Source organism: Plodia interpunctella, chromosome 10 (assembly GCF_027563975.2).
Source record: "Plodia interpunctella isolate USDA-ARS_2022_Savannah chromosome 10, ilPloInte3.2, whole genome shotgun sequence".
NCBI lineage: Eukaryota > Metazoa > Arthropoda > Insecta > Lepidoptera > Pyralidae > Plodia > Plodia interpunctella.
The window spans coordinates 4,664,356-4,680,162 of record NC_071303.1 but is presented as its reverse complement, the minus strand read 5'-3'; the positions used below and the strand labels follow the sequence as shown (position 1 = coordinate 4,680,162).

General features: G+C 34.3%; 1 protein-coding gene across 2 annotated transcripts; it reads right to left on the bottom strand.

Annotated features, from left to right (window-relative positions):
• Positions 1-2,483: 2,483 nt before the first annotated feature.
• Positions 2,484-10,905, bottom strand: LOC128673001 (sodium-coupled monocarboxylate transporter 2-like). Of its 2 annotated transcripts, none has more exons than XM_053750566.2 (10): positions 10,658-10,905; positions 10,059-10,183; positions 8,964-9,116; positions 8,390-8,609; positions 7,779-8,049; positions 7,033-7,121; positions 6,414-6,522; positions 5,948-6,109; positions 4,233-4,411; positions 2,484-2,795 (listed from the first exon to the last, which is right to left on the bottom strand). In XM_053750566.2, exons 1-10 carry the CDS (start codon positions 10,858-10,860, stop codon positions 2,501-2,503), a joined length of 1,806 nt encoding a protein of 601 aa, XP_053606541.1. In that variant the 5' UTR covers positions 10,861-10,905; the 3' UTR covers positions 2,484-2,500. The 2 variants fall into 2 exon arrangements, with proteins under 2 accessions (XP_053606541.1, XP_053606542.1); XM_053750567.2 differs by having other exon boundaries at positions 10,644-10,740.
• Positions 10,906-15,807: the final 4,902 nt, after the last annotated feature.

Sequence of the window (15,807 nt, the reverse complement as noted above, 5' to 3'; positions counted from 1 at the left end):
TAAGCCGTAAAGGGGAAAATGGTGAAGCAATAAACAGAAAAATGTATTTCCGCGTTTTAGAGTTCCGAAATACAAATAGAGAAACGGGAGTTTGTGGGTTTCTTTGTTCTTTATATGACTCTTTCTGTTTCACTCTCATCCTGATGTTTATCCGGTTTCTTCCTCGGCCGATAAACGCTTTTTTTTCTTCATTTACCCTTTTATTACGCGTAAATTTATTGCGTTTTATTTATCACCATCTCAGCCACAAGAATAAAGAGGACCATAGAGGAACATCTCTCATTTATATATATATATATAGGTATAGGTACGCTATATTTATGCTATAAAATGGGACTTCACACAACACAACTTTTTCAAGGAAGTACCTACGTAACGTATACCTATTAATATAGGTACGTACTATGTTATATGTATAATACGTTAAGTAGGTACTTGAAAAAGTTGATTTACAGTTAATAATAAAAAGTACCACGCCACAGTCTTTTCAATTTTTTTTAACCCGAATATACTGTAAAGTAGATGACATACTACAATTTCGGAACCCTCAGGATCCGAATAATATCGCTCTTGTTCATTTTTAAAATGATACGATGCATGCTCGTTCATGCATCCCTGCGGCTTTTTCGTATTTAGTATAATTTTCTAGCACATTGGACGTGTTTTCAGAGTAGTATTGATGGATTTTACGCACAGCGAGCACTTGGCAAAATTGTGTTCAACGGAAAAAGTCGAATATACAGCTACGAATAACAAACTGGGAAATAATGAAAGGATTTAAAAAGTGAGAAAAAATGAATGGATGTTAATAGATTTTGTTTTCAACGTTTTTTATATGAATAACGTACGTGTTTTCTAGATTTGAGTATATTTTACGAGAAGTCAAATTAGATTTTTTTTTTTTAAATGTCAAAAAATGCTGTAGTGGCTTTTCTATTTTGATATCCATTTCAAATATTTTCTAAGTTACTCATTACATTAACACATCCTTTTTTAATTTTAGTAGGTATTTTATTTATTATCATAGTTAAGAGGCGTCAAGTCAATGATCTTACTTTGTGTTGGTTTGTTCATCCTTCCTCCCGGCACCTATACCTACCCATTATTAAATGTCGGGTACTTATATAAACAGTTTGATATTACTCCATTATTTTCTATGGCATTTTTGAGAAGTTTTTCGTTTTTTTGCAAATAATGCTTACATTTTTGTAAGTAGGTAATACTAAAAACATATAAATTCAATCACTCAAATTAATTTAAATTACTCAAATTTTCTTTTTACAGTGTTCAAATTAAATATATTCTATTTTATATGAAGAATGAGTTGCACCGACAGCTGAATATTCTACAGAATTAACGATGTAACCCACCCATATAAATTAATCTGCACTCACCCAGATCTCAACTCTTACAATGTAATATTTACACAACAACAATATATCCTTAACCCCCAAAACTAGGCTAAGAAAGCCATTCATACCAACTCCTATAAATATCGAAAGCTCTTGTATAGAAGTTTACAAAGTTTCCTCGCAGACTTAACTAGTAGCGCCGAGCGGTGGCGTCTGTGTTGTCGTATAAAAACTTCTGTACTCTATCGCAGGCTTTTATACTTATAGTTAATGGAGCCATTAAGGAAGTTTTTAATTAGTTATTACCTGGAGACTGGTTAGATAAATCTTTGACATAAAATGTCATCAGTTACGAAGTTTTAGAGCAGAGCTTTGTTTGTGATAATAATACTGTTAATGTAAACGAAGCTTTATGTTATTAGGCTTGTGCCCTCAGCTTGATTTTGAACTTAGTTTTACCTCAACTTCACCCTCTCACACATCTTCGGATATTTCCATTAAATAAAACCAGAGGTTATCGTAAAAAACAACCATAAATTATGTAAAGATTTTGACTACAATTTTACAACCGGCTATAGTGACATGTAGATTCTTATAATCGCTTACCTCCTAAAGATGATGAATGGGAATATTTACTCCAGAAAAAAGATAAGGTGAACGACTTAATGACTGCCAATATATCATCGTCATGTCATGAATAATGTAGTATGAGGAATTCGCGGGCATTCAGACGACAAATCGCTCATTCTTCAAGCTTCGTTGGTGATTATAGCGATGTGGCTTGAGTGAGTGAGGTATTCATTTAATAGATATCAGAACCTCTATGAACGCTAAAAGAATAATGGTCTGGTAGAATTTTGGATAATTTCTGCAAGAACCCAAAATAAATAAATTATACTCTAGAGACTTTTTGTTGAGTCGTTGGGCGACTGAGACTGCAATGTGCAGGGACCGCATACCCGTTCATCCTGTTTTTGAACAGGTTCACTCACTGGAATCACGGTACCAGTCACTGACATGAGTGTTATGACATATCCGCTATAGTCAAATTCAATATGTTTCAATTCTTCCCCGCAGTCGCAATGTACTCATTCCCAAAGTGCAATAAATTTGACGTAAATAAAAAAAATATTTAAATTAAATTGTATTTATCGTTCTATAACCTCTTTCAAGTGCCTCAGAGCTTCATCCAGCGCCATATAAACTTCTTGTGTGTCCGGGGGTCCTATTTCCAAAGACTCCGTGCTGCTCATCTGTGATTTGTTGATGATGCTCTGGGTCAAAGGACAGAACACGTCAGGGTTCATGGAGTCGATCCGGGATTTTCCGGTGAGGTAGCTCATGGGAACTCCTATGAGGAGCACGGTCATAGCTCCCACTAGCGGACAGTAAGTGAATGAGATTCGGAAGAGAGATTGGAGCGGCTTCGTTGGGAGGTGTGTTCTGTAAATTGTAAAAAAAAAAGATCCTTACACTATCGCCGAACTCAAACAGATGCCGACGCCAATGCATGAACATTACGTAGACATATAGTTTGTACGAGTGAGTTATTAGAAGTTTTTTAGTAGAATACAGCTGGTCGACGATTACTCGTAAAATTATAAAGGCATAGCTGTGACAGTTTTTCTTCTAATTTCGTTATATATATCAGTACCTATGCCATTATATTTGATTTCCTAACAACAATAGTTTCGTTGAGGGAGTTGACTTTGGCACTTCAAAGCTAAATAATTGCACATCTGTAATATTTTAATAAAGATATATCCGACAATACCCCACATTACTGAAGTATGACTCACTTCGAGTGTAGGGGAGGTAACTAAATGCTTATGTTTTTTTAAGAGATTTTACTTGACCACTTCATCGGCGTGATTAATCTGTATACCCATAGCAAATTACATTATAACAATAAATAATAAAAATCGAACCCTAAAAACAGCTTAACCCACGCCCACTGTTTATCCATGGCAGTGCTCTCACCACTACCGCTATCGACGCCGCTAACCAGTCATGCCAAACAACTGCAGAAAGTAGAACTATAAACACCCTCAAAGTTACTTGTAACCCCCATAATGTAGAAAAGACTAGAAGAAAAGTCATAAAACTGTAAGAATGGAGTAATAGTGGCATGGGGAAAGTTTTAATAAGGGGGCATAAAAGCCTAGGGCCGATATCGGACAACTTTGGAAGATTAAAAGTTTCCTAACCAAGTGTGAAGTCATTTGCGAGCCTGAAAAATCGGCCAAGCGTGACTGGAGAACATTGAGGACTAATTATGGGCTATGGAAATGAGATTCTGAATTTTATTGACACAAAAACAATGAAAGTTTATGCAATAGGTGTTGGATTTATACCGAAAACGAGGGTCAGGATGGAAAGGACAAATGTAAGTAAGTACTTAATTATACTATCTTGACCACCGATTTAGAAGTTAGGTTATGACCTAACGTACGACCGAACTTATACTAAAAGTTTGTATTATGTTTAGATTGTGGAGAAAAAAACAAAGAAATTTTGAAATTTTGATTATTTTTTTTAACGTACGATGATTTTATAAATATACATCGAGTTGGTATAGTTGTTTATTTTTTTACATCAATCTGAAATTATGGCTGGGTATTATAAAATTTTACGATTTTTGCGGGAATATAGAGTGTAAAATAGCGCTTTAATTTTTTCAATCTAAAATAATATTAATTGTGGAATAATACGCGTGTTTAATAATAAAAGCGTGACGTATATATCCAAGCATCGGCACTTTTCATACACAAACAATCTTTTTAAAAAAATGTTGGTAGTAAGTATGTAGTGTGTTAGTATCAGACATAAGCATACACATACATAATGATATCTATGAAAATTAAGAAAATCAGTACTTACGTAACACCTTTAGCAACGTTCACATTTTCCAGCAGATACGTAAAATTGTCTTTGCCGCATCCCGAAATAGCAAGTGGCTTCCCTTGGAAGGTCAACGCCCCTGTGGCAAGGGCATTTTCAGCCCCTATGAGGAGCCAGCCGCAAAGCAAGAGGCTTAGCAGGCACCCGCTCAGTGCACCCTGTAATTCGTATTTCATCACGTTACATACAAACAGCAAAAGTGTATTTTTAATCCTCAAACGTGAAAGGGTTTTTTGTGATAGGGATTACATAGGGCTTTGGGAGCCTTTGCTTCAGTTGTCTGACTGGAAATTTTCACGATAAGTTCGTGCTAATAACAAGCATTCTATTATTTTATCATCGTTAAAATAATGGAAAAATTCCCAGTAATCCGGTCTTTACAATTTATCGACAAAAATAAATAATCTCGTTTCATCTTTTTCAAAAAATACCTACCTAAGTTCATAATTTTTTATCAAAGTTATCCGCATATGGAAAAATTCAATGTTTATGTTAAGTAAAAAAATCAATATATAATTTATAGTCCATAATTTTTAATATAGGTACGGTGACCATATTCTTAACGTCGACATAAATAGCTTTACATATAAAAGTCTCCAATGTTTTGAATACAGTCTCAAGTCAAAATAGTCACAATTCGCAATGTACGTACCACATCTATTGTTTATTACAACATTTTATGCGTATGAGCATATTCCATGTACGCGTAGATGCGACTTACAGGATTATTCTACGAGAGCATCCTAAAATTCCTACATCACAGAGAATAGTAAATATTGTTGGGGCTTAAACCCTTTTAGGGAGGCCATTTTGTGTTGGATGTGCAAAATGTGAATAATTTATACGTGTTTACTTGTAACACCCTTTTGAAGTTATTTTTTTTGTTTATAATAAAACATTAAGTGTATTATTGACTTAATTTCTAACCTAAATATGGCCCTTTCGGCAATATTATCAACAAATAGTCACAAGCAGTTGCCGAAGCATCCTACACGGGTAGATATGTACGTACATACACTTTAGCCGAACTCGGACAGGTCCTGATAACTATGTATGATATATGACATATGTTGTCATATATATATACTATATACGACAACTTTCATTTATCGCAATGAAAAACCATAAGTGTATACCTACCTACCGAATCCGTTAAAACTCGGCAAAAACCTACGTTCGTACCTAATAACAAAGTCTTCACAGAGCCCTTGAGTGAAAGACTGAAAAATGATGAGTATAGAATGATATTCATTTTTGCTGATTTATTATTTTACAAAATAATATACACACAAATGCCTGTCTACAAATTATCGGCAAACTCAGCAGACGCAGACGTGAATGAACATTGCTTTGTTTTATTTCATCGAAGAAATAACCAGCAAACCGCTGAATTTCTGCTACAAAAAAGGTATTTGAGCGTCATCTATGAAAAATATAATTACAACGCCATCTACCGATTTTATTTGAAAATAACTAATACTTTACTTTGGTAAATGCAATGCTTGCTTTTATTGAACAATTTTTATTTCAAAAAAATACCATAGATGGCGTTAAATGTTAATGTGAAGAAAAATTTGTAGATGGCTTTCATTAGTTCCTAATATATATAATAGATGGCATCAATTTAATTATTTTGCTACGGACCATCATCATCGATTTGTTCGATTCCTATTTATTGACAATAATTTACTTACAGAACAATTGGCCCTGGAGAAGACAATGCCCAGGGTAAACAGCCCTAACAGTGTCCCGGCTGTGACACCGGTGACCCCTGAGGCCACATGCTGCAATCTGTCCAGCTCCTTGGCAAACCACACCACGCACCCGCAGTAGGCTCCCACAAGCACGCACAGTAACTGAACACAGAAATAAGTATGTTTTTACAAAAAATACATTTTCGACGCAAGCTTTTTTATTGAAGAGATCGCGTTGAATTATCGACGCCTTGCATTAAAATCATGTATGTGCGGTAAACCGTTGAAGAGTTCCATCTTGTAGGCATTTCTTATTTTTTATTCGCCAAAATTAAATATCTCGCTTTAATATACAGTATGTGTATGTTACATAAGTTGATTTACTTCCCATTTTTTCTTATTATTGTGAAAAAATAGGTTGTAACAATAGATTTATATCAAGTACCTAATTGATGAAAGATTTTACCTTCATTATTTTACAGCATGTAAGTTCATTTGTACTTTGAGGCATCCATGGCCTAATAAATTCTTCAAACAAAACCCCTGCGATCGAGTTCACTAACGATGCAATGCAGCTGAAATCAAAAGTGCGTAAACTCGTCAATTTGTAGTGCAAAATAGCACATGATCCTTTAGAATTAATGTTGAAGTGATGGTCCAGTAGTTAAGATGCCTGGTGAACGAAAGGTTCCAGGTTCGTATCCTATTCATGCCACATGTGTTAGTGTAAAAATGTGACGAGTAATTAACATTCCGGTGAAGGAAACAATGTTTTGTATTTAGTTACAGACTTCACTTGACATTAGATGGCGGGAGGTAGTTGTAAAGTCATGTTAGATTACTTTAGGCAACTTGAATAAAATCTAACCCTAAAAGAATAGACTAAGTTATAATAAATTAATTGATGCATGTATGTAATGAGTGAATGAGTGTTAAGCTCGTCGAATGAAATGTATATATTACCTAGATATAGTTTCCCAGTAAGTGAATATTTGAGAAATAAATACTTACTTTAAACCTAATTAAAATATATTTTTAAATTACATTATTAAATTATTAATAGTAAATTATCGTCGATTTCTTACCCTGTTGTAGCACTGAATATTGAAATAATAAAAATTCCACAAATCCCAGGAAACATAACTGACAAACTGTTGAGAAATTGTGGCACCAACTGAAAAATGTTCAAATTACATTAGCTATTGCACTTGCCTAAAATGGGATATTATCTTATTATCAACACTAACGCTAAGAAATAATTGATCGTTACACTACGTAACCTCACATCCTTATCCTTACATATTATAAAAAGAAGCTCTGTCGCAATAAACGCGATAGACTAAAAATCTTCCGCACAGATTTTGTTACGGTTTTCACCAGTTCGTGTGATTCCTGAGGAAGATCTTAATTGATTTAGTATATAATTTATTGTAGTTTTATCCGAGCGAAGATGGGACGGGACACTAGTCCAGCATTCCACTTGATGTTTAATTAGGTATCTATGCTTTAAGTAAATAAGTAGTAATATAGGGCTTATAGAACATTGCTTTTTGCCCGTACATCAGAGAAAAGCCCTAACTACCACGGCAAGGATTCGTGTCTCGCTGTCCACGATCTACCGTGCTAACTAACCAATCACAATTATCCACTAGGATTGCATATTAGAAATTAGATTACAAATAACAAATTACATGGCGCTTGTAGTTACTTTAAAGAAAAACTGATCATAAACAGAACATACAAAATAACACTTAAAACGAAAGTCGAATCTGTGTACAGAATGACAAATGTAAAAAATACTAGCTATGACAAATTTTAAATTTTCTGTCACCTGTTCATGTTTTTTAATAGCTCCAGACAAGAGCGGATCGCACCCAGCGAACCACGCATACACAGCCAGACCAAGGAAGCAAGACAGCAATTTCATTAATATCACTCCAACACAAGACACCGTCAGACATATCCTCGCCTTCTTTATCGACGACACAGCTAGTAGCTTCTGGAGAGATGATTGGCTTAGTGCTATCTTCCAAAGCCAGTTGGTGCTCAGAGCTATGGTTACAGCAAAGAATGATGTATGGTGTTCCAGTTCTGGATCTGGGCTAGAATAAGTTTAGAAATTTTGAAATGTTGGGTTTAAAATGTCTCATTTGTTATCAGTAGGTGGTAGTCGAGTCAAATATAAAAGAAAATGCGACGGAATTTTATTTTGCGTCGATTAGTATTATTATTTCGATACATATACCCGACCTTTGCTTGATTGACCCGATATTATATAAATATGATGATCACGGATATAAAAACATTACAATGATAATGATACATAATAAAAAGTAAATCCAAATTAAAATTTAATATGACAAAATAGCACCTAAAGCGGTCTCGAACAAAGGGGTACAAAAGTTGTCAGTATCTCACTCATAGATGAAAGAATGATCTTACTCATACAATACGAGTCGACCACCATGGCTGGCAATCTCCCACATCCTCTTAAACCCCATGGGTAATAACGCCAAGCCACTGGGCAATGCTGAGCCGGCTACAGCCAGGAATGACGTCACTATGCCGATGCTGATGATGGCTCGCAAGCCTCCTATAGCACTCAAAGTAGCACACGCTACACAGATCACTGCTGTTATCCGACCAGCTAGAGGATTCGTAACTAGAAATAAATAAATAATGTAAATAAATAAATAGACAAAACAAATTAGAAGCATTAACAGAAACTTTAATGATGGTTGAATCTATCTATATAATCATTTTGTTTGGAAACTTTAGAAAGGATTCAAACTTCATTTGTTTTCACAGAGAGTTAAGTAGCAGATGCCTGTTTCTATAGACAAGTTCAGCACTAGAAGAAACTCTAGGTATTTTGATGCGATTGTTCTCAAAATCACTGAGAAGGTTACTTACCTTCTCTCAACGTAGTCCAGATGAATAGTTCATGCCTATAGTTACATTAGATGACGATAATCTAAAAAAAGAAGATTTTTCTGTTACAAAAAGACAAACATACCCAGTCTAAACGCCAACAATGGAACGTAAGGCACGATCGGTAGAAGCATTAGTTTACTCATAACGAACAGTACAGCGGCGACAGTGCGAGTGTGGGAGGAAAACCTTATTTCTAAGTACTCGAAACTGGAGGACAGCTGCAGCTTGTGGAAAACTGAAAATAAATATTAGTATTCGATCAGAAGTAATCAAAATGTAATCAGATGAATGAATAAATCATCAATTGGCCACGAGCGCTTTGAATGAAATACGAATGCTTTGGTTTGGTGGTAATCGTAGTTGGGCTAAACGATGTCGATGTAATGCTGTTTGATAGCCCACCTATACAATCGAAAATGAACTTTATCACATTGACTTAAAGTCCTCAATTGCCAAAAAGAAAATTATAAAATGCCACATACCTCTCCAAATTAGTTTAACTATATCCTGCTTCATAATAAAGTTTGTTCCCTTTGATTTATATAATAATTAGGAACCTGTTTATCATTGGAAATATTTTACCTATGCAAACTATTCGCTTTAAATTTTTTTGATTTTGTATCCATCTCTATTATTCAAGGTGTCATCTATTGAAAAGTTATGTCTTTTGTAGTTGATGGCATACAAATATGCCATCATAAGCCCAAAAAGCAGCAGACGACAAAGCCCAATGTCAGTAAAGCTTGTAGACTATGGGCAATCTCAAGATGGAGCAAATACGGAAAGTCAAACATGACTATTATTCACCCGCAAGATGTCGGCTTCTGGAGCTCAGCAATGTGAGATTAAAGGTCCCCTAAAATTAAGGCTATAGCTAACATCATCATCTTTCATCTTTTCTCTAATATCATCATTATCTAAATATAATATTTTACAACTATACCCTACCTATATTTACAACCATAGCAGTTCTTCTAACTTCTGATTGTCATACTTTTACGGTCGATTTTGATGAAACTTGAAACGGTTATAGTAATAGCCCGAGGTAATAGGGGGAGCTGCGGGTAGCAGCAATACTATCTGTATAATAAAAGTATTAACATTCGATACAAAACTTAGCACTCTGCCGTTGGTGTATGAAGCTGTAATATAAGATCAAAATTAACTAAATAACTACCTGGCAAGTAAATGACAGCTGTAAGGAAAGTCACCACAATGAGGGATAGTGCTGAGGCCCAGTACTGCGTCCCTCTGAGGTAGATCTCCACAGGCACTCCGAGTAGGGTGATGCTTGTGAGATGACTGAAACATTTTAGTACTTTTATATACCTATTTTTCAAATCTAGCCCGTGGATTTTATTTCACATTGTTGGATAAAGGACATTATTCTCTGTCTATTGCAATCTGTACCCATTTTAGTAGAAATTTGTCTAGGTTTATCGTCCTGCTATCTCCCACTAGGCCTAGGTACCTCTTCTACTGCGAGTGAGCAAAGGTGCAGTTAAAAACTAATGTATTCGAATCATATTACTTATGTGTATTAAAAAGACTCACAATGTCAATTTCTACACTGCTTTAAATCATTATAATTTTAAGATTCTGTTCATGAGCAAGGGCAGTTGTGTTTTGCAATCTATGTTAGAAAAAAGTTATAATTACGGTACTTCTATGCTTATTATTTATCTAGCTAATTCATAAAAGATTTAGGGCCCAAATAGAAAGTACAAAATTAAATTTTATTAAACAAATACCATGAACTTACCCATACCAACTCACCTTGCTATAAGTGCTAGCGAAACTGATATCACAGACATATTTTTACCACCAAACAAAAAGCCATTCACAGTATTAGATTTTTTATTTAATATATTATAATAAACTATGATTCCTATAAAAACACCTAGATTTATGCCAAATAAGCAATATTCGGCTAAATTAAAATATATTGGCGAAACTGGCGATGTTGTTGTATTCCTCATTTTAAAAAAATAAAATCTAGAAACGTGTCGTCAGTTAAGTGTCTAGCAAATAACAGAATGGAGTTGATATCAGTGCCTTAATACAACAGATAAAAGATAGAGTAAGATAAACTGGATTTGTCTTCAATCTTTCTACAAACACTGGCAGAAAACAGTTGAATCAAAAAACTCTCTCAAGGAAATGTCATGTACAATAGACGGCTAATGAACTCGACTTTATAGAAAATTTTAGAAATAACGATAGTAATAATGTAGGTAACTTTTGAATTAAGGTCATATTATGGCCATGTTTTGTAGTATGTGATTATTGATAAATTTTTATCTTAACCAATGACAGCAATAACTATTAGTTTGTGTAGGTAATATGATGAGTTATGTAATCATACTATTTTGTATAAAAAAATCCAAACTACGGATGTTATGAGTGTAAGACTAACACGCTACAGAATAAGAGACAAAAAAATACAAAAGATTTTATGTAAGATTTTGTCCTAGTGCTGACCACAAAATCTGCCCTTCCTAACTCAAATCTTATTTTTTGTAAGTATATGCATATAGGGGATCTATTTAAAAATATCTAAAATATCTACCCACATGACGTAATGTATTATTTTTTTTAATAACAATGATAATAAAGTTAAATAAATAAATTGTATAATTATCAGAAAGTAAATGTTAATAAATGTTGTACTCACCGATACACTATCATTTAATATTGTTTACTTTGTCGAGCCGCTTCAGACCAAGCAGACACCATGTGCTTAAAAATTATCACTTTTTAATTAGATAAATATGATTCAGCTGTAATTTTGGGTAATTGAATCTAAGTTCACAGTAAAATCGCCTCTATTACTGCCACATATGGCATAAGGCAGTCTAAATAACATGCAGGCAATTGATTGCTAATGTAGATTTATTTAATCAGATGAGATAATGGTGGAAAATTAAAATGATCAAGATGTAAGAATGTCGACTACTGTTTCATGAAAATGTTTTTTATTCTACACCTAGAACATTTGTAGGTACTTTTTCTCTATTTTGAGAATTTTTGAGCTTATATCACCACTTCTTCATGTTGAATAGGTACCTGAAATAAAGTTATTTCATTTTGATCACAGTAAAGAAATGTGAAAAGGAGCCATGTTCCATTGCTGCGTTGCGCTCCGTCGTCCTCCAGCACGTTGAAGATCGTCGACGGATCAACGCAGAACTATGTAGAAATTGTGATTCGACGTAAATGTCAAAACTTATAGAAAATAACGGAGTGCTGCTTTGGCCGATTCGGTATATATTGCTTGTTTTTCATTGCGGTAAATAAAAGCATTCATATTAATTATGCAATGTTCACGCATTCGCGTCGTCTTGTGTCGGAGTTCGGCGACAGTTTGGAGCGAGCATAACACAAAAACTATGATGCCCCGCCGACCCCGCCATCTACACTTTTAATACGCACTTAAAAATGAATAGGTGAAGGTTTCTTGTGAAAGCAGGATCCCTTTTTTGTTGTTCAGTGATTGGAAGGAAGGTGGAGTTATGGAGAAATAAATATTTTTGAAATAATGTACAAATGTGAATAAAATACGAATATTAATATAAGATTAAATATATTATCTAGTATAATATTCCATTGTGTGAGGTACCTACCATATAATAAGTTGTTTCAAAATTTTTAACTTACAGTCTATCGCGAGATCATTCGTAATATTCTCGTCTACAAAATGGAGGGAACCCGGAGGGAACTCGGAAAAAATAACGGAAAACCAAGATGATATAGAAAAGATGTCAGGAAATAATAAGAAAGAAACTGGAAAGCTTCGAAGAAAATTAAGGAGGTCTTTTGTCCTAGAGGGGTGTCTATAAATATTGAGTATTAAAAAAATTGTATAGTAAACAAAATCTAAAAATTTACACAAAATAAATATGCTTTTTTTATTATTGCTTTACATAAATACTGCGACACACTGAAGCCCACTTTTCCTTATAGTTTTACCTGTAAGGGTGGGGTTATATTATAATGGATGGCGGGTCGGTGTTGCCAACATTAGAATATTACTCCCACATCCGCACCTGCCCCCAGTGTCCCGTAAATACAGTTTTTTTCCTACGTTTATGGGACACCATATATAGCGATTTTGGTTTATGGTTTAGATGGTATTAGGTAGTAATTAGAAGTTAGTGTTATTGCGAAAATAGTATTTTTTTGGAGTCCAGTTGTTCCAACGAAGTCTATGCAGGTGAAACTTATCGCGTGCTTAGTAATGATGAAAAACGTAGAATAGAGAAGAAACTAAATTAATTAATTAATTGGATAGAAAAATAAAAAACATATTTATTAGGAAATCTATTTATTCCATTTCATATCTATTTCTCAGAGCCATTGCTACGCTGCGTTCCGTTGCGATGTCAAAATTCTATACAATATCTTTTTTCTGCGTTGATCCGTCGACGGACCACACCACAACGTAGCAATGGGGCATGAACCCAACATATATTTTTTCCCCATAAAATACAAAACAATGTAAAAACTTGGTACGTACGAAATAATCTACTAAAGTCACCCTAAATAGGATTTCTAAAGTGTCAAAAGCATTCCCTGAAACATAAAACACTTGAGAATTCAAGACGGCGAACCTCGTACGTGGTTTAAAACAAACTACGCTCTAAATACTGAATTTGCACAAATGAGAAAGGGGGACCCGGACATTCGTCTTCCGCCAACCGAGTAAAAATTGCAACAGACCGCCTGTTGGACCTTTTTGGAACCCCTCTGGCGAAATTATAAAAGAGAAGAATGCTCGTGGCGTGGTTACGTTTCTTTAGTTTTTCCCGATTTACATTTTGCAAAAACAATCCGTAAATATGATTATGGTGAAGCTATGAGTACAGCAGATTACAATCCGCGGTATTTTCTATATTAACTTTAAGTTTTTCTTAGCGAAACAATATTAAAACGGCTCTGATTTCCAACGCTTAATGGCTAAGGAAGAAATCGGAAAAAACGTTCTGATGAGGACATAATCCGCGCAGACGGTAGTACATAATTATTTTATTTTTTTTATTTATTTATTTATTAACATTTCTTACATCTAACATTACAGGTTATTACCTAATGCGTTAGAATGAGCCTATTGTAATCTGTAGCAAATCACATATAGTCCAATTCTTCTGAAATCATTCAAGATATATAAGAAATAAAAAGATTATTCCAATCCAAGTATTCTTTCGCGCAAATAAATTCTTAAAAAATATAGTACGTTTTCACTCATACCTACCTATATAGCAATAACTTAATTACTTAATAAAAATAACTAAATAATAAAAACTAAAATAAATAACATAATAACAATTCTTTCAGCAGTGACAATTTCCGCAAAATGGCCGTCTGAATGGTAGTTTAATCAAAGTTAAGGGTTGGAGCTTAAAATAATCTCGTGAGGAGTAACAGTAGCTCGGGGCGTATGATAAACAGTCGATCGAGGATAAGGGCATGAGGGTTTTAGGGCGAATGAATTGCGCGCTGCGAGCTATGTTTTTTGCTAGCCGCTGTACTTTTGGGCGTCAATTCTCAAAGAAGATATTTTTAGTTGGACTGAAAGTCATTTCAACTAGTTGTAATAGTTTAGAGAGAGAGAGAGAGTTTTACTTTTTTGTTATTCTGAATCATCTTCGAAATAAAATTTTTAGCTAATTAGTATCCCAAGTACCTACTTACTGTGCCAGTAGTTTATAAAGTATAAGTGTGTATAGGTGCATGTTATAAAGTATAAGTGTGTGCGCCAGTAGTTTATAAAGTGGACTTATATGCCAGTACATATAAGTCCGAATTAATATAATGGAATACTGATTGATAAGCAATCAAGGCAGTATGTTTGAAGCTCTTTTCATCGATGATTAAATAACAAATTGAAGGTATAACCTTTAAATTCTCGCACATTTTCAGAATATATCCGCTCACATAACGAGAGAGACAGTAGGTATATTATCGTGGGATATTCTTTCTTTAGTTTAATGTTATGATATTTCCTGCGATGGTGTCATTAACATAAATTTTATGCCCTCTTAGATAAGCTTGGACCTTTGCCCGACTCTCCATTAGAACATTTTTTCTGAATTTACTTCATTCATTGTATGTGTAATACGTGTTTTATGAAACGTTATTTGTTATGATGATTTTGCTTATTATTATATTGTTCCCTTTTTTTTGTTTATTTCTGCTAGATCGCTGAACATTATGGAAAGTAAGTAAGACTTGACTTTCGTTGCAACAAAGCAAGACAAAAAGCATTGGTGAGAAGAGATCTTCTCACCAATGCTTTTTGTAGTAGGTAGGTAGGTAGGTAGGTACTCATATACTTTTAGTATTAGATTGGTGCCACTGTCGGCTTGATAGTAAATCGATAGTCTTTTTTCATATCTTCAACTTTAAAATACCTAGTTTTAAAGTACAAGTTTCAATCAAAAAGTTCACTACGTTTTACTACTGAATATCACGCGGAGTAGTAGATTAGCAAGAATAAATCAGTTTAATTACTAATATTAAACATTACGCGGATTTTATGTAATTTAATCTAATGTTATATTTTTATTATACAATGTCTATTTTTGTTAATATCGCACCTGTCTTTAGTCCCACAGGTCAACTGTAATGTGATTTCCCGCCATTATTCTCACATAAGACAAACAAGGCGGTACCACCTTTTAGTGTCAAAAGTCTCACAAGAATATAGGCAAACAAATCCTCCAATTTCCATCACATTATTCGAAGAACTGACGTCACCCGCCACCCCCTCCCTTGATAGCAACATGTAATTTCTTTTGTAGATAGTGTGAAACGACACACCCCATTGGCTGATGTGCTAAAATGTTGAGATTACAGATGTAATGCCCAGTCAAGGTTCAAGACCCAGTATAAGAAATATTTCATATTTATAATGTTTTAGTCTAGAA